Source organism: Mucor mucedo (genome assembly GCF_025094135.1).
Source record: "Mucor mucedo strain NRRL 3635 chromosome Unknown EV154scaffold_23, whole genome shotgun sequence".
Taxonomy (NCBI): domain Eukaryota; kingdom Fungi; phylum Mucoromycota; class Mucoromycetes; order Mucorales; family Mucoraceae; genus Mucor; species Mucor mucedo.
This window is the reverse complement of record NW_026252307.1, coordinates 201615-220370: the sequence shown is the minus strand read 5'-3', so window position 1 is coordinate 220370 and position 18756 is coordinate 201615. Positions and strand designations below refer to the sequence as shown.

At 35.7% G+C, this 18756-nt stretch overlaps 8 protein-coding genes across 8 annotated transcripts; 4 read left to right on the top strand and 4 right to left on the bottom strand.

The window, feature by feature from the left end:
• Nucleotides 1–1015: 1015 nt before the first annotated feature.
• On the top strand, nt 1016–3268 carry EV154DRAFT_501085 (uncharacterized protein). Its single transcript, XM_051600659.1, has 8 exons — nt 1016–1155; nt 1212–1566; nt 1619–1681; nt 1741–1831; nt 1893–2142; nt 2222–2281; nt 2342–2446; nt 2509–3268. The coding sequence occupies exons 1-8, from the start codon at nt 1059–1061 to the stop codon at nt 2781–2783; spliced, it is 1296 nt and encodes a 431-aa protein (XP_051460074.1). The 5' UTR covers nt 1016–1058; the 3' UTR covers nt 2784–3268.
• Nucleotides 3269–3881: 613 nt separating this feature from the next.
• On the top strand, nt 3882–5407 carry EV154DRAFT_479181 (interferon-related developmental regulator-domain-containing protein; the record flags this gene model as incomplete). The annotated part of the gene is made up of 5 exons (XM_051598238.1): nt 3882–4006; nt 4068–4380; nt 4412–4653; nt 4712–5126; nt 5192–5407. 5 exons carry the CDS (start codon nt 3882–3884, stop codon nt 5405–5407), a joined length of 1311 nt encoding a protein of 436 aa, XP_051460073.1.
• Nucleotides 5408–5444: 37 nt separating this feature from the next.
• Nucleotides 5445–7654, bottom strand: EV154DRAFT_549770 (permease family-domain-containing protein). Its single transcript, XM_051604888.1, has 4 exons — nt 7258–7654; nt 7021–7180; nt 6783–6962; nt 5445–6726 (listed from the first exon to the last, which is right to left on the bottom strand). Exons 1-4 carry the CDS (start codon nt 7543–7545, stop codon nt 5516–5518), a joined length of 1839 nt encoding a protein of 612 aa, XP_051460072.1. The 5' UTR covers nt 7546–7654; the 3' UTR covers nt 5445–5515.
• Nucleotides 7655–8600: 946 nt separating this feature from the next.
• EV154DRAFT_479179 (uncharacterized protein) lies at nt 8601–9285 on the top strand (the record flags this gene model as incomplete). Its single annotated transcript, XM_051598237.1, has 4 exons — nt 8601–8679; nt 8754–8828; nt 8954–9059; nt 9138–9285. 4 exons carry the CDS (start codon nt 8601–8603, stop codon nt 9283–9285), a joined length of 408 nt encoding a protein of 135 aa, XP_051460071.1.
• Nucleotides 9286–10091: 806 nt separating this feature from the next.
• Nucleotides 10092–11750, bottom strand: EV154DRAFT_501078 (chitinase). Its single transcript, XM_051600658.1, has 3 exons — nt 11399–11750; nt 11308–11344; nt 10092–11249 (listed from the first exon to the last, which is right to left on the bottom strand). The coding sequence occupies exons 1-3, from the start codon at nt 11672–11674 to the stop codon at nt 10255–10257; spliced, it is 1308 nt and encodes a 435-aa protein (XP_051460070.1). The 5' UTR covers nt 11675–11750; the 3' UTR covers nt 10092–10254.
• On the bottom strand, nt 11710–12450 carry EV154DRAFT_501076 (ATP synthase complex subunit H-domain-containing protein). Its single transcript, XM_051600657.1, has 5 exons — nt 12358–12450; nt 12226–12292; nt 12102–12157; nt 11984–12037; nt 11710–11913 (listed from the first exon to the last, which is right to left on the bottom strand). The coding sequence occupies exons 1-5, from the start codon at nt 12397–12399 to the stop codon at nt 11839–11841; spliced, it is 294 nt and encodes a 97-aa protein (XP_051460069.1). The 5' UTR covers nt 12400–12450; the 3' UTR covers nt 11710–11838.
• A 900-nt stretch (nt 12451–13350) lies between these two features.
• EV154DRAFT_479177 (uncharacterized protein) lies at nt 13351–13791 on the bottom strand (the record flags this gene model as incomplete). The annotated part of the gene is made up of 2 exons (XM_051598236.1): nt 13351–13525; nt 13571–13791. The coding sequence occupies 2 exons, from the start codon at nt 13789–13791 to the stop codon at nt 13351–13353; spliced, it is 396 nt and encodes a 131-aa protein (XP_051460068.1).
• A 938-nt stretch (nt 13792–14729) lies between these two features.
• On the top strand, nt 14730–16504 carry EV154DRAFT_600703 (pyridoxal phosphate-dependent transferase). Its single transcript, XM_051607182.1, has 5 exons — nt 14730–14807; nt 14875–14912; nt 14969–15100; nt 15190–15303; nt 15367–16504. Exons 1-5 carry the CDS (start codon nt 14753–14755, stop codon nt 16303–16305), a joined length of 1278 nt encoding a protein of 425 aa, XP_051460067.1. The 5' UTR covers nt 14730–14752; the 3' UTR covers nt 16306–16504.
• The last annotated feature ends 2252 nt before the right edge of the window (nt 16505–18756 follow it).

The window sequence follows — 18756 nt, the reverse complement described above, 5'->3', positions numbered from 1 at the left end:
TGACTGCAGTCCCAAACAGCCAAACTTGGGATAAGTCATGGTCGCATGTCAGTCTTTCGTGTTAAACGACCGCCACTAATATTCATCAAGTACGCTCTTTTCGTTTAAAATATGTGGATACTCAGTATTTTAGGTTCTGATATCAATTTCGAGAAATCTTTTATTATTTGCTCTGTATTTGATGAGTATATACAAATTGACGTCCCGTGAACATTTTTTGTATCAAAATTATATTTTTTTCTGCTACGGTTTTTTAATATTACGTTTAAGTTCTTGCTTTTGGTCCCCTAGTAGAATTTAGCGTCAACATCAGCAGCTACAGCTTCTTTGCAGGGAGGAGGCTTTAAGAAATTAACGTTCTGCTATATCTTCAAATAAAGCCATCAGCGATATTGGCATTGTCGCTGTTTTTAGATACTTCGATTCTTCGGTATAGTACAGCATAAGTGAAACTTGGATTAATGCAGAGTGAGTTCAACTATAATTTTCTCATGATGGTTATCACCATGTCGGTCTTAATTTCTCATAGTGTTTTATCAACATATTCTCTTTTGGCCATATTAACATGATGATCAAAAGTGCATCTCTCAAGATCTTTAAGACTACACATAAAAAATATCACAGAACATGTGGCTTTCAATTTTACAGCTTCAAGCAGCAGCACAAAGCATTTTTCTGTAACAAAGACGTTTTTAGCATAATAGCCATAGTAAGCTAAAACTCGGTTGTACAACCCCATCTATTCTTTGTCTAACAGATCTAATAATAGCTTCTTCTCATTCTATCTACATGTATACATAAGTTTTTGTTGCGTAGAATTCTTGCTTTTACTAGCCATGCTAGGCCAACCTACTAAATGGGACATAGCTCCTTTAATCAGCAGCATTGACATGTTAGCCCAGTTATAAAAGAAGTCGATCAGCTTTGCTTATAATTATACTTCCCATTATTGTGTAAAAGTCTCACAACTTACATTACATGTGACACCTGGATTTATTATTTTACTATAAATAATGGGAAAAAGCCATTTGTCTTGTAACTTTCAAAATTTTGTTTTTATGAAGCAACTTAATATACATTTTTGGCTTTTTTTGGTTACAGGCATCAACCATGTAATGGCTCAAAATTCTTCCGGTGATGCCAGGTTTGGTGCATGTAAGACCATAATTCATGATTTTTAAAATATGCATTTCACTCATCTTCCTGCTTAGCATGTGGCTATTTGGCTAAAAAAATATTTTGTTTTGGAGGTTCTGATAGTATTTCGACAAGTGTTCCTTCAGACGCAATGCACATGCTTGATCTCTCAAATTTTAGTGCAGACAAGCCAGAAGAATTCGAAAGTATATGGGTTAAAGTCGACACAGATACAAAAACACAAAATATATTACCAAGACGATATCCGCAGTCTACGCAATTACCTGATGGAAAAACATTGCTAGTTGTCGGTGGGGAAATTTATGGAAACTCATCAGGCGTTCCTCAGACTTTATCTTTCAACGCCGAAACTTTATCTTGGACCACATATCAAAATTTTGAAGATCCTCCTGCAAAAAGTAGGCAGATGTGAGTTGTAATTTTCAGACAAAGTTTTTGAGACTAAAATATGAAATTTAAGTTTTGATGCAGCCTCAGTGTATATTCCTAAATACGGTTTTGTGCTTTATGGAGGTCTTGGAATGTAGGTTTAATACCAGGTTAACGTTTTATTTGACATGTTAACTTAAAAAGGATTTACAGTGACAACCTTACACCTTATAACGAGACTGCAGAGAATTATATAAACGGTTATACTGAAATAGAGGTGCTAGATATAGGGAATACGGAAAACGTTTGTGACAAAATATTTTCAATTAACAACAACTACTTTTTACTGACATGGTTTTTGATAGCCTTGGAGACCTAACATATCAGCAAGTGAAGATGTAGATAGAGTTGATTATCGTCAAGCGGCAATTTTTGATGATAAAATGAACATTATTTTTTTTTTTGGCGGTAGAAGACCCGGTTTTACAGATCCTTACGATGATTTGCCTGGCTTTAAGACCATCGACTTATATAACTTCACAAGCCAAAGCTGGGGAAGAAAAACAATGTGGGGGCAGGGACCTGCTCCTCGATACGGACATTCCGCTACCTTGGGTATGTTTTTTTTAAAAAAAAAGATGATATTCTAATTATAATAGAGTGTCATACATACTAACCTAAATTGAAAATATAGTGGGCCCCAATCAGAGGCATGTTCTCATATACGGTGGACAGAACGACGACTCAGATAGACGTAATGGCAAAACAATACTTCCATTTGAATAAATCAACTAACGAATCTTGACCTTTCTAGCTCTAGCAGATTATTGCTACATTTTGGATCTTGACTCTTACCAATGGACTCCACAAGTTATTCCAGTAGATGCAGGTGTTAATTTAGCCAGAAGCCGACATTCAGGTACAGAACACAAATACTGCAAAATATGTAAAGCACAAATGGCTTACATTAAATGTATTTAGCTATTGCAATAACCAACAGCACGTTATTTATTGTATATGGAACCGAGACTGAGACTAAACTGGCTGAAAATATACTCATACTAGACGTTACAGAGCCTTTAATGATCACTTTATTAAATAAATTGAACAGTTCAGCCGCTTCACCAACAGACACAGTTCCCGGATCTTCAGATACTGATGCTGACAACCCAAGAAAAGGTCTGACTTCTGCTGCTACTATTGGTATTGGTGTCGGTGTCTCAGTTGCAGTAAATACGACACTACATCGTTGTTAGTTGGCTGTATAAAATTAACTTCTTATTTCCATTTTATTTTAGGGACTAATGATATTGGCCGTCATAATATTCTGCATAATTAAAAAGAGAAGAAACAAGAAAAAAGAAAAGACAGGGGTGGATTGGGATAAAATCCAAGATAATTACGCAGAAGAAGCCGATATGTACCTTCCTAAAGATCATTTTACTCATGCACCTCATATCCCAAATAATACTTCTGCTCCCGGAGCCACAAGCGTACTAGATTCTTCGGCTCAGATGTCGTCAAAAGGGAAGTTGGAACGTCCTGATACAGTTGATCCCCGTTCCGCAGACTCTGTTCACGGGGATGAAGCACAAAAACCTAACACCAAGACCGCAAGAAGAGACCAAGTACAGAAACCTGACATTCACTAGATAAGACGTATATATTTATACTTTTATAAAAATTAATATCGTAATAAAATGTTTCTTACTCCAATAAAAGTCATTAATAAAAGACCACAGTTTACTGAAAGATTCCAAAAAAATTTTACCAATCGACAGTAGGATGGAATCCTATTCGATCTGGTAATGTGGATAAGATATATGTCGAAACGGTGGATGTTATTTATCAATGGGTGTCTAATTTTATTGAGTGTTCGTTATCTCAAATAAATGGACTAGCTGTGATTAGGGTGTATAGTAATAAATAGAGTCGAATGTTGTCATGTTTGAGACAAATTGATTGCCTAAGCTGAAGTTATGGCCAAAGTTTTGCCGAATAGATGTTTTTAGAAATATAATGTCAGTTAAAGTTTTCACAATTACTCGCAACGTTGGTATAATGCGCAATAATAAACCAGGTGCAAAACTAGTTTATCATAGTTTTTGATGTGCGGCAGATGACAATGTTTGTGGGTTGAAATGTTTACTGCGGTCTTGTCAAACTTTTAAAAGTTACACAACTATGATGTAAATTAAAATAGCGTGATCTGTATCGGATCTTTAAAACCCAAAAGAATGTTGCATGACACAAACTGCGGTAATCATAAAAATAGACGGTCACCGCTCGTACTAAAATAAATAACTTTTAGGGTTTCAATTCATTTTTTCTTCTTTATTTTATCGCTTTAAACAATGGCACCAAAGAAAAGTAGTAAAACGAAACAGGAAGAGCCTGTAGAAGAAGTAAAAATTACAGGTCCTGGCTGGACTGAAAAGATGAATCAAGCCATTGACGATCTTTCCGAAAGTCGAACAAGGTAAAAAAAAAAAAAAAGCAGAAAAATTTAGTTGACAGCAGTACAACTAACAGAAAAGCAGTACTCGAGAAGAGTCATTGGAAATTATTACAAATATCTTCTCAAATCATCATGTATTTTCTCAAATCGAAAATCGATTGGAAGAGATTTTGGGATTATTAAAGAAATCCGTTGCCAAGAATAATAGTACAAAAGAAGCTTGCCTCGCTGCGCGGGCTATCGCATTAACCTTTATCAACTTGGATGATATCTCGGAAGGTGAAGCGGATGATCTATACAGACGTATTTTATCATGTCTCAGAAGTGCTATCAAGAATAGCCCAGATGTAGAAATCAAAATGAGTGTAACGTTTCTATTCATTTTTATTTTCAATGTATGTATATCCTAAATCTCTCCAATTTTAGTGTCTCCAAACCTTGGCATTGATCACGTATACTGCGGCTTCGGATATTGATAAACAACTCGTACGAGAATATCTGTTCGATCTGATCGAAACTGACGGTGCAGATTTTAACGTTGATGAATTATCCCCTCAAGAATGTGATCAATTATTTGCAGAGTCTCTTAGAGCCTACGGTATTTTGTATGCATCTTCCTTTTCAACTGGATTCGTCGATTTCGATATATTATGGGAAGAGCTTGAAAAGTAAGTCTCGACTATGATAACTTAGAATGGAGATAAAAACTAACTTTTTTATTCGTAGAGTGATGCCAATGCACGAAATGTTATTAGAGTCCTCAGATAAAGACGTTCGTATTGCAGCAGGAGAAAATATTGGCCTCATGTTTGAAAGTGCCAATGTATTTTTAAATGCAGATGCAGAGGATGATGAAGAAGAGGATGAGGATGCAGTAAAACCGGAATATGATAATATGGACGGTTTAATTCACACATTAAAGGATTTATCCGTCGATAGCAGCCGTCGTCGAGCTAAGAGTGATCGTGTTGAACAAAAATCTGTTTTTCGTGACATTGTGAGAACCGTGGAGGATAATGAAAAACCAGTGGAAGAGCTCAAGATTGGGGGCAAAGTTTTATCTTTCCGTGGCTGGTCTAAGATCTTGCCCTTGAACTCGTTTAGGAGATGTTTAGGACCAGGATTTCAGCATCATTTAAAGGTAACTTTATGGCAATGACAAAACAAAATGAAATGCATGCTAAATAAATAAATAAATATGTATAGACAAACTCAATGATGAAGGATATCTTCCGTTATTCGACAGGTTTCGTAGGTCGTCCACAAGATGATTCAGATGACTCCGATGAGGAAGGAGGAGGCATCAGCACAGCTGGTTTAAGTAACGTGGATAAGAAATACCTGTACGACGAAAACAAGAAATCCAGATCAAAACAAATCAGAAGCGCCAGAATAGGAAAAGAATCAAACCCTGACTATTAAACTAATCGTGTAACATCATATAATATAAAAAAGTATAGCATAAATAAAAAATTTATATAGAGTTAAAAAAAAAAAATATCTATGTACATAAACAAAAATAATTTTTGCCTAAGCTTGGATAGTACGGGTGGTGCTCATTTCTTCTTGGGTATTTTCATCCACTACAGAGTTATGAATAAAGCCATCACGTAATTGTTCAAGTTCAAGTCGTTCTTTTTCTTCCAACTCTTTCATGGTTTCTGGTCCCCATTCAGCTGGCACAACCAAGTTCAAAAAGATGGCCATTAAAGACCCAATACAGTAACCTGTATCCACAATCGTTTCAATTGCACTCAAAAAACCTTGTAAGGCCTCATTATCACCTGTATAATTAAATACATGCGTGAACCAAGAAGGCACCAAGGTCACACCCAAACCAAGCGCTAAAGAGCATGTTACAATGAATCGATCTCGTCTTGTCCATTCAAGGTAAGCAAGAATACGGATGCCTGATACAGTAACTGAAGCAAACAAAAAAGCGTTCATTCCACCCAAGACAGAGGAAGGGATGGCTAAAAATACAGCGGAAATCTTGCCAAAGACTCCATAAATCAAGATAAAAAAGCAACAGCAATAACCTGCAATACGATTAGCACAACGCGTCATGGCCACCACACCATTGTTTTGTGCAAACGTTACTACAGGACTGATGGTCATACAGGCTGCTAAAAATGAATTAATACCATCGGCAAGTAGTCCACCTTGGATACGACTCTGGAATACTTGTCCTTCTACTTCTACACCGGATACGTCACATGAGGCGGTAATATCACCAATACTTTCCAACATATTATCCAGGTACACAATTAGGAACGGTATGATGGCCGGACCATACACTTGAATAGGAAAAGTACGTGTCCACACAAATGTAATAGCAGGGGCAGTATCGATTGCACTATGATCTACATAACCGCACGCTGCTGCCACGATCAAGCCTAAAATCAATCCAATCACAATTTGAGAACTCTTCATGAATGGCGAACCTAAGTTCTCAATCAAGACAATAGTGGCAAATACAACAAAACCAAGCCCCAAAAATTGTGGGCTACCCCAAGAGAGTGCATTGGGTGCATCGATGTTGGGACATTTACTGTAAAATCCAGAGGCAGGCATAGAGGCACAACCACCAGATCCACCTGCCCAATCCTTTAAGGCTGTACTGATCACGGAGCATCCAATCAATAAAATTGTGGTGCCAGATACAATAGGTGGGAAAAGTCGTTTGATTGTCTTTGGTGGTAAGAAACTCATGCCCATCTCAAAAAACGAGCATACCATGGCTAATTCTATTTGTTAGAAAAAGAGATTTTCGCCACAAAAAAGTAATGAGCCTTACATGTTCCTAAAATGGCTCCCCATGCATTAGGACAAGGCAAGTTTTGAATAGTGCCATCTTCCAAGACGTTGGTAGGACAAAATCCACTAGCATACATATTTTTAATTACGGCACTGGCAGCAGGAATACTAGCGAAATTTGGACCGACTACACTGAGTAAACCAGTACCCACATAAAAGCCTAATATGTATGTGAATATGATTTTTCTACTTTTCATCTATGATGAGTATGCGCTTACTTGTTCTCCAGATTTTAAAACGTGTAATTTGAATCAATGATAAAAGTGCAGAGGTGATCAAAGCTGCGGATAAAAGATATTGTTGATCAGCCGTTGTTAAATTCAAAGCAGTAGGACCTGAGCCCGTCATGATCAAGATTGGTGTAACCACACCACTGACCTGTCAAAAAAAAAAAAAAAAAAAAAAAATCGAATAAACAAACAAATAACGACAAAGGCAAACAAACAAAATATTACCATGGCTAATGAATGCTGAAAGCCCATAACGAGTGCTAAACCCAAAGGCAAACGACTGTTTAAACCCCAAAAGGGAGTATGCTTCTTATCCTTAACAAAGACGGAAGGCATACACATGGTATTCCAATCAAATTCACCCCACCAACCTTCTTTGGTGCCTACTTGTGACTTGAAGACTTTCCAAAGGTTAGGTACATCGGCTGGTGCATACGCTTCAAACTGATTTTGAGCCTGAGACGGAATCGATTCAGCATCATGAATCGTCGGGTTTTCTACTTTCGTATCCATGATTGTTTTGTATTTTTTTTAGCAAGGTGGGGGATAGTCTTTCTTATCAAAAAAATAAAATCCCGGTTTGATGTGCAAAGAAAAAAATTTAAAAAGAATGAAACAAACAAAGAAACATTCAAAAAAAAGTTTTTTTCAGAATACATACCCAAAAACAAAAAAAGGTGACTGGTTCGAGGTGTTTGAAAAAAAAAGCAGATATAGAAATTCTGGGTTTCCATCTAGTTTTCGGTAAGAGTCATACATTGGCCTTAACTAAGTTTCAATTGTCCCAAGCACACACACGGAAACAGACAAAAATGTACGCATAGACATCCCAATAATTAAACATTATTTTTCGCTAAGCTATATTGAAACTTTGACTATACATCATGCTATAATTAACTAGCATCAGGTGATATATTTTGCAATATTAGTTAGAAGGCTGCTGGGTTTTCTCGGTGCGGGGAAAACAGCAGTTCCACGTTTTTTAAACACACACAAAGATAGACGGTATATTGTATTTTCCACAGATAAAATCTTTGAAAAGTCTCGAAAAATTAAAAGATGTTGTTTAGATAGACATTTATAACCCAAAAATCTAGGAAATTAGTTTTTAAGCAGTATATGGGAACAAAGGAAGTTAGACACAAAATTAAGGTTGACTCACGGAGATATTCCACAATGTGATGCCTTTTGCCGTTTTTTATCTACACAGCAGAAATATTCCTTTTTGGTTTTAGTGCGACTCACAACAATTACACGAATTAACTAATAAACACTGCTCCAAAATTTTAAAAGATGTAAAAATAGAATATTATTGAGAGCTCAAAAGAAATAGCTTATTAAAATGATAAAAAGCTTGTGCTGGCAAAATTTGATGAGCGTATTGCGGCGAACGCCAGTAAAGACAAAGCAGATTTGCTTCTAAAAGCATTTGATAATCAAGCGCTAACTACACATAATACACGGTTAATACTTAAGCTGAATGAATAATGATTTTGGATGCCTCTCTTCTCTTTTAGACATAAAACAAACTTGTGGTCAAATGTTATTTTAATTTTCTCAATTGCACTATGATTAAAAATGTTGTTATCAAGAAAAGAGATGTTCTATCTAAAATAAATACAAGAGAAGATGACGATTGTTTCAAAGGTAGAGCTTTACAAATAAAGGACTAACGTATACTCAACGTATATATATTTTACAAAAATGACCTGAATACATAGATTGCCATGACGAAGGGAATGTGAACAAAAACCATTTTAATTGCTTGTTCTACAGAGAATCTTCTGCAAATGATGGTAATTTTGTGATAACATTTACTGTTTATAGTGCTATATTTTAACATGTTTAAAGTGGGCTCTTACTCTATCAAAAAAAAGAAAGCAAAGTTTTACTGTTAAATCTAAAAAAAGTTAGGTAAAAGAAAGATTGACTTGGGTCCGACAGCCGAAGTTTGTAGAAGATGCTAACAAACAGGCCATAAACAAAGGTCCAAAGATTACCCCAATTACAATTTTTCTAAAAAGGAGGTGAGTTGATCGATATAAAACATCCAAAGTATGCATTTGATGTTATTTTGATGACCTAAAGGTGATTAAAATCCCCAGATTTAAGGGTAGTGGAGTTCTTTGCTGCCAAAAATGTGAAAAGGTGTGGCAAAGGGACGTGAATGCTGCCAGAAATATAATGATAATCTCAAAGGCGATTTGGTCAGACGAAGGAAGACCAGAGGCTTTTAAACTCAAGAAAACTTAACAATAAGCCTAACAAGTTCTCATTATCGTATCGCCGTATCAAACGCGGTTTCCTTTTAAGTGAGGATTAAGATCATTACAGGTAAAAAAAAGCAATTTTTGTCCGAAAATTCATTTTCTTACGTTTTGTCCACTGGTTGTGTATTCTTTTCATACACGACACTTTAAAAAAGAGCGCATATCACTTCATTTTGTTACACAAAAAAATGCTTATACTTTTGTTATAGTTTATTAATCGCTTTTCTTAGGGACAGCCAAAGTACACGTAGTCGCAACGTAAGATCTATGGTTTGGATGTTCTGTAGACATGGGAGCAAGGATATACAATCAAAAACAATGTAAAAATTACAAATAAATGTACATCAAACGATTTATACTTATTTTGACAATTCTATTATCACTCTTTCGCCTTTGAGCTCGTTTGAATTAAATCTTACGCAGAAATATTAATGTTAAGTCCAAACGAGAAGCTAAAAGTTAGCTTTAAAATACATATACTGGTTTAAACTATGTTAGTTGTGATAAATGTGTATAAATTTCAAGTTATTAAGTTCTATTGACCTCTCGATATCTATTAAAGTATCATAATCCCAACATTACGACTACGTGCACCCTGGCTGTCCCTAAGAAAAATGGCTGTCCCTAAGAAAAATGGCTGTCCCTAAGAAAAATGGCTGTCCCTAAGAAAAATGGCTGTCCCTAAGAAAAATGGCTGTCCCTAAGAAAATTTGGCTGTCCCTAAGAAAATTTGGCTGTCCCTAAGAGACCCGTTTATTAATTCCAAGCGGAAGTCTACATTTGTATCGTGTGAATTATTGGTCAAACATCCTACTGCCAATTAATAAATTGAAATTTTTATTCGTTTAAATAGTAGAACACTGTACAAAATATGAGAATTGAGCTATTACATTCAATAAGGAACATTGTTCAAAAGCAAACATTAACCGTGGAGGCCAGAAAATATTTAGTTTTAAGTAGAACGGACATTGTCAAAGGAGCTATGGGGGTATACCAAATGATTTTCATCTGTATTTAAACGCGATCCGAGATTTTGATACACAGTCTCCAACAGGCTTCTGTCGTCGCTAACAGCATCTGCGCTCAACTCCCAGAACATGGCACCACCTAATTGTCTTTCCCTGATATAATCACATTTTAACTGTGCAACTGCAGGAGAATCATACGTGACGAACTCTCGTTTATCCTCGTCATATGACCAGGAGGCACCCAGCTCTTCATCAAAGTGCTCTTTTGCTCCTTTTCTAGGCAAATCTTTGTAGTCAAAAGAGCCCTTATCCCAAGAACCATCGGGTATACCATGATAGGACGAACCAGGTCTTCCGATAGTATTTGAAAAGCCTCTTCCGTACATGGGTAATCCCATCACAATCTTTTTGGATGGAACACCTGCTTTTTCAAAGTGTTTTACTGCTTGATCCACATTTAACGGACCACCGAAAAGATTGGATTGATGTCCCGTCTTTTTATCCCAATCACCGGCGAAATCATATGCCATCATATAGAATATGTCTACGTACTGGGACATTTCCTCTAGCTTCAGTATATTGTAATTCTCGGGTCCGCATGGCATAGCTACTGACAATAAAAAGGGACTATTGGTTGGGTCATTAGTGGATTGATAATTATCCAAGGCAACGCGTACTTCTTTTAAGAGCAATACATAATTTTCAGCATCGGTGGTATCTTGAGGAAACTCCCAATCAATATCAATGCCATCCAATCCGAGGTTTTCAAGATGTTCAATCGCTGTTTTTGTAAATGTTGCTCGAGATTCTGTACTGGAAGCAATAGCTGAAAAATTAGAACTCCATGAATAGCCACCCACACTAAGTGACACTTTTACATGTCGATATTTTTTTTTTAATAAGGAAAGTTGCTTGAAATTGCCGTGTAAATCTTGATCATTTTCTTTCCAAGGATCTTGTACGCCATCCAATGTTTTATCTAGTTGTACACCACTCAGGATAAGTTTTCTATTTTCATGCATTTTTTATATATGTACCTTTTGGGAATTTAATATCAGTATCAGCCCAAGGGTCCTAAAATAGCAAGTTTCTTAAAAATAAGCAGTAGAATCATCGATATAGACTTACACCGAGAATAATGGTGCCATCAAGATTGACATTGGCAAATGCATACAAGATGTGAGATAATTTCTCGGCCTTCAGGTCCACAACGTTATATTTGCGGTCATAAATGCCCCAGTTGATATAATATCCTGCAACAATAAACGATGGTTCTTTTTCTTTATAATCTGGAAGGTTGACATGACGAATGGCTTGTTGGTACCAACCAATTGTCAATAGAATGACAAGAATAGGTGTGAGTATTGCAAACCTTGCGATATTTCCAACCGAAAACGTTCTCATTACAATAATAATAATAATAAAAAAAAAGAATAAAAATTGAGAGAGAGCTTCAGATATACAATTTATATTATTATACACACTGCACTTTTTTTTTATTTTGGTTTATATTTTAGGGATATTTTTTATGCTTTCAAATAAAAAAAAATGAAGAGGTAAAAAAACATTTAGTTGGCAACCTCCTCGGGCTCGGCATCGTAAGCAGCCAATTGTTGAGTCAAATCAGCATCAACTTGAGGAACCTTAAAATACATATAAATTCAGTTATGTTTCTTTTTTTTACCCCACACTAATTCACTTCCTATCACTTACAGCAGGGGCAGCAGGGAGCTTTAATTCCTTAGCAGAAGACTCGTCAGAGGCAGACTATACATGACAAAAATAAAACAATTAATACAATGACCCTCTCCATTGAATTAAGAAAACTTACGACGGGTTGAGGCTTGTATGCCTTCAATTCCTTGATGAACAAATCTTGAATGACATCTATAATAGCAGATAGCATATGAGCTTCTTTATCCTCTTTTCGATACACTTTGTCGTTCCTGTCTTACCCTTTTGCATAACAGCAGCACCGGCGAAGCTACGAGCGGCCATAGTGGGGACAGCAGCACGAGCAGACTATGATAATAATAAAATAGATGTTGAGTTGACCATGTCGTGTTTTTTTTGGGTGCTCATTTTACCTTGAAGGCAACGGAGCGAATGGCAATACGAGCAATTGACATTTTTAGAGGAAAAATATTAAATTTGTTAAGAAAATAAAAACGAGGACGGGGGGTTTGCTCTTTTTTGTCCTGTACAAAAAAAAAATAGCAAAAAAATTAAAAAAGTGACGCAATCATTTTTATTTTTAACCGTCACCCCCCTTTCATGTTTTTCAATGGGGGAGGTCAAAAAGTACATTGTAACACATTAATGCAACGTTCGTGACAGAAGTCGACAATGATTGACAGAAAATATAGAAATATTTAGTACATATATACTTTGATTCTTAAAACAGATGAAATTTCCATATTTTAGTCTTTATCTGAAGAATTACTACCCTGAGAGAGGTGCCATGCCCGAACAATTGTCAACCGCAGCCCGTGTCTTTATATGTTCATTTAACGCTTTTCTTAGGGACAGCCAAATTTTCCTTAGGGTCAGCCAAAGTGCACGTAGTCGCAACGTAAGATCTGTGATTTGGATGTTCTGTAGACCTGGGAACAAGGATATACAATCAAAAACAATGTAAAAATTACGAATAAATGTATATTAAACAATTTGTACTTATTTTGACAATTCTATCATCATTCTTTCACCTTTGAGCTCGTTTGATCTTAATCTTACGCAGAAATATTAAGTTAACGTCCAAACGAGAAGCTGAAAGTAAGCTGTAAAACACATATACTGGTTTACAATATGTTCGTTGTAATAATTGTGTATATATTTCGAGCTGTTAAGTTATATTGACCTCTTGATGTCTACAAAAGTATCATAATCCCAACATTACGACTACGCGCACCCTGTCTGTCCCTAAGAAAAATGGCTGTTCCTAAGAAAATTTGGCTGTCCCTAAGAGACCCGTTTATTTAAAAGCAATTTCAATTAGCCTCTTGTACACTATTTTCAGAAAATATAAGATCAAAATGTAAAAAAAAAAAAATCGTTGACGAACATTTCTAATGTTTGCTTGGTCATTTTGGGTCCTTGCTCTTCTTCGTTGGTCCTGGAGCCTCTCCACGTCGAAATCTTGGGGGGATACCGTTTCCAGCACGAATTGAACGAACAATATTAACCATGATCAAGCAAGCAGCCATACCACAGTTCCATAGACGAGGAGCAATCCTATTTGTGTTATTAGTCCTGGCTCTACAATTTGATTTCTATATCTTTTAAAAGAAGGCACATAACTACCTCATATTCATTATAGAAGAATTCGGATTGCCCGAAAATATATACGAAAGCAAACGTAAAATAAGTGTGTCTGAAACATCACAAATTTTGACGTACATGCACAGTGTTATAATGACATACGTATTCCTTGGCATAGATTCGATTAATAAAGCAGACGCCATTTCGAAAGAATCTCCAGTAACCACACTTCTAGACACAACAGTTTCGTGATCAGATGGCATTGTTTTTTTATCAGAATAACAATCTTGATGCACTAAGACTGATATTAGTAGATATTTTGAAGTCCTATGAATTCAGCTTATACAAAAAATTTGGTGTCGTAAATTGAGTGAAGTATTGCTCTCGCCGCATTATTTGAAGTTTCTTTTTTCATGTTGGTATTAAAAGCAGGTTGGTCCTACCAATGGTATCAATCTTTCTCGTCGGGACCCAAAATAAAATCGGAATGACACATGCAGACATGTCATAATCCATATTTGCGCAACCTTTTCAAGTTGATGTACAATTTGAAGTCTTACGGTTTACTACTGTATTATCTTTGTAAGAAATACCAAATAAGCGACGCTGCCTGAGCTCAGATTACAATCTGCCGTCATAAAATTCATCAGAGAATTTTCCTTTAATCCATGAAACCCTAAGCTGGCATTCTAGACCAAGATTGGGGGGGTTTATATGGAGAAATTAAACGCTGATTGGTACCTTTTTAATGAAAATTATATATTTGATGTTTTCGTTTATCTTCATTATTTGGATCGCAGCAATAACGCTAGCGATTTTACGGGCAGTCCATACGAGAAAAAAGAGAAACGATTTTACTCCGATATCCCGGACATAAAAGATGGTTTATTTACGTGTAAATCATAATCAAACCCATTTACGGAAACATAAACAAAAGGCATTTATGCATTTCATCCTACATTGAGTATGACTAATCATCTGTCAAAAAGAAAGAAAAAAAATCTGGTTCCAATAAATCGCACTTCTAAACCAATCAGTTGCATCAATTAGATTGACGTAGATTATCTCTTTTTTTTTCTTGCGGTTGGACCGTATCTTTATTCGGGATGAAGAACTGGATTTGAATTGGCAGATAAGATGGAAGAACATAAAAGGGCAAAAACAATAGATTGTTTTCTCTTTTATTTTTTATAACTATTAGAATCTAGAAAATTAAACAGAAGCATGGACTACTCAAAGCACATTAGCAAAACTAGCAAGGCTAGAAACCCTTCAGCCAGTAAGTAGAATTAAACATAGATATTATCAGCGGGTTTTAATTCATCTTTTCACTTTTCTCTCAATAGTTCGTGCTTTGATGCCTTACATGAATTGTAAATCAATGGTAATATCATTTGAAATATGAACTGTCATAATTCTATGTACTAACTTGCTAATCAGATCTCTCTTGGCGCTGGCCAACCTAACCCTGCAACTTTTCCATTTGCAAGTATGACTCTTACTCTCAAGACAGGCGAAAAGATTGAAATTGACGACGAATTGTTTAGTAGAGCCTTATCTTATGATTTGACGGTAAATTTTTTTTGTGTACCATGAATTTTTTTGAAAGGTTTTTCCCACGATTGTTTTCTAACTTTTTCTATTTGTTTATAAACATTTAGGCCGGCCAACCTCTTTTAAACGAATGGCTTTGCGAACTTCAAAGAATTGAACATAATCCTCCTGTAAAATTTGATCTTTCCATCGGTGCAGGAAGTCAAGATCTTTTGACAAAGGTAAGAAAAGCCAAAAAAAATCAGGATGCAAGAAATAAAAACTAACCATTTATGTTAAAAAAGGCACTTGAAATGATGATCAATGACGGTGATTCAATTCTTGTAGAAAATCCTACCTACACTGGTGCCTTATCTTTCCTTGAAAATTTAAATTGTGATCTTGCTGATATCCCCACTGATGAATTTGGACTTGTTCCTGAAGCTTTAGACCGTATGCTTGCTAACTGGCCTGAGAGTAACCCGAATGGCAAGAAAGATCAACCTCGTCCTCATTGTCTCTACACAATCCCTAGCGGTGGTAATCCTACAGGTATCAGTGCTACTTTGGAACGTAAGCAAGCTGTTTATAAGATCTGCTCCAAGTATGATATTCTCATCCTTGAAGATGACCCTTATTACTTCTTGCAGTATACCAGAGATCGTACTCCATCTTACTTTTCCATGGATGTCGACGCTCGTGTTCTCCGCTGTGACAGTATGAGTAAGATCTTATCTTCCGGTTTAAGAATTGGTTGGGTTACTGGTCCTCACGCTCTTATTGAACGTATCAACATGCATACCATGGTCACCAACTTGCAGCCTTCCGGTATTCCTCAAGCTATGACCTTTGGACTTTTAGAAAAGTGGGGACATCAAGGATTTTTGGACCACGTTGACCGTGTTGCTGATTTCTATCGTGAGAAACGCGATGAATTTGTTGAATGTCTTAATCATCGTATGAAGGGTCGCGCAGAATGGGTTGTTCCTAATGCTGGTATGTTTGTCTGGCTTCGTTTGTTGGGTGGTATCACAGACTCCTATGATTTGATTATGACAAAAGCACTTAAAGAAAATGTCTTGGCTATCCCAGGTTTGGCCTTTATGCCTCAAGGTAACATGAACAACTATGTTCGTGTCTCTTTCAGCAATGTAACAAAGACGAACATGGATGAAGCTCTCCGCAGATTAGCTTCCGTCATTGATAAAGAAGCAGCTATCAATGGTGTCAAGATTGAGGTTTAAATCCAATTTATTTTAGCCTCTTACCTAATATTCCCCCCCTATTTTCATTATAAGCATATAATAGATTGCATGTAATAAATATCTTCACTTTTTAATTTTCATCGTCATTTAAAACCTTTGTCAAATATTCAAATAAAGCATCGTCCTATCAAAGTTCCACAGTTCACTGCATCAACTCGGGTAACCTGCTCACATTAACCACATGATCGTGCATGAAATATTAATTGTTTATAGGGACAGAAATGTATTTCCAAACGGTGTGTCCAAATTGTGACATTTCAATTTATCAAGATAGCAGACGACGTGTTAAATGAACGTAAGCCGGGATCATAAATTAATTTTTTTTTTTATGAATTAACCCTTTTAGTTTAAATGTATTATCGGGTCAGTACTTAATAGTAATACCGTTTATGTTTACTAATGCATTCATACAAACATTTATTTTTTGTAGTTGGCGTAGGTTTTTTTTCGTATTATTATTGTTATTATTTCTGCCCTCCAGAAATCGATAAGATAGCATAATGTAAAGACAATTATTACATAATAACCTCTGCATTAGGAACCCTCATCACAAAAAGAATGTCCAGAATATGATTGGTCTTGTACCTTTTTTTTTCATATAGTCAAGTCACACTTGGACTAACGTTGCACGATCTGTCTTTGCTATCATATTCTCAATTCGTCCCTCTCCGCAGAAGAATGTCAAATAGGGAAATAAATGAAAACTTTCTATTTCCCATGGTAGTAAAAAAAAAAAGGCAACCACATGTTGTGATCCAGCTAAAACCTGAACTTTCGTGGGATTTAAAATATGATCTTTCAATCGTTTCTTTATATGTTACCGTGTCATTATAGCTCGGCGCATTTCGCACGGCCTCCAAAAAAACCAGGGTGGACGGGCTGACCTCTTCTTGGAGATTTAAGTCTGAATAGATCTATCTTTACAATTAATAAACGTCTATTACCCCCACCCTGCCTAAATCCCAGGGTTTCAATTTTGACTAGATTAACCTATCCTTTTATTTTAAAACGAATGATTTTATTTTCGTCGCTTATAAGGGAACTTCTTAAAGTTTTAGGGGCATGTGCTATATTTTTTTTTTTTTATGAATTTCCTAGTAAAGGATATGCGTTCTCGTTTGTACTCAATAAGCGGAAAAACCATATGTTAAGATACTATATTAATGAAAAGTGCTACGTGATCGTTTTATTTAATCAAGTTTTTTTTGTAAACATTTATATTGTACACAGATGAATGTAATGTCTAATTTGTGAAATTTGACAAATTGTGTATAATATTTTATGCTTATCCTAAAAAAACACACAAAAAAAAAAATCTTATTCATCATATCTAAAAAGTGGGATTTATGGCGCGAGTTTTTATTTGGAATTGCGTAACGTGGGCCGAGAAAGATTTCTTTCCGAGACAGCATAAATGTACAATAAACGATTAGAAATCCTTGTGTATGACAAGAAACTAAGGCTCGGTCCTATTATCTTTTATTTTAATTTTTTCGATAAGGAATTGAGATAAATAATTCTAGAGTCAGATTGGGGGGAGAGAGACATTTACAAGATTAAGATAGAACTGTTATTTCTATAATCGTCATTAGAGTTAAAGATGCTTTAAGAATTGGCGATCTGTATTAAATTGATTGAAAAAATAAATTACAGTAGTCGTATTGTTCCAATTGACGCACCCGGCGCTCTTATTGTTACTAGTCTGATGCTATTTATGTGCCCAAGCCGTACAAACGCATTCTTCTTTCATCATTAAAGCACGGGAGATATCAGTTGATTCTATCAGTTCTGTATACAGTGGTCTAACGGATATAAAATGGAGAGACATACCCCATAGTAACGAATAAGCATAAATTTTGAAGCTTCTGGTTATATTATCAGTGCTCCCCCGTAAAAATTCTAAACAAGCAGACAAACAAACCTGGGCAGTACAATTTAAGAATAAGGGACTTATATTATAACACGATAATTTTGAAATTTATTGGAGACAGTTACGCGCTTCACACTGACAGTGACTCTATTCTGCCTTGGGGTTAATGATAAAAGAGGAACGAGTGTCTTGTGTAACGGATCAATTTGAATTCCGGGTCATAAGATAAAGTCTGTGCAACATTCTCGAAAAAAAAAATATTATAGATCTCCATTAAAGTTTCGATGTAAGGATAACTCATATTCTTTACATATAACATAAAGATAAATTTATGGTGTTACATCTTATTGAAAACCATTTTCAAGATCAAAACATGATATAGAGACTAACCAAAGGGTAAAAAAAAAACAATATTTGGGTCACATTTTTTTTTTATGCAAAAGTATTTTTAAAACCGCAGACGCCACATTGGATCAAAAAAAAAAAAGGTTTTTTAAATTCCTTCACGTAAAAAGTATACAATCACCTATTTTAATGAGGTCCCACTTTTTAAGAAAGAT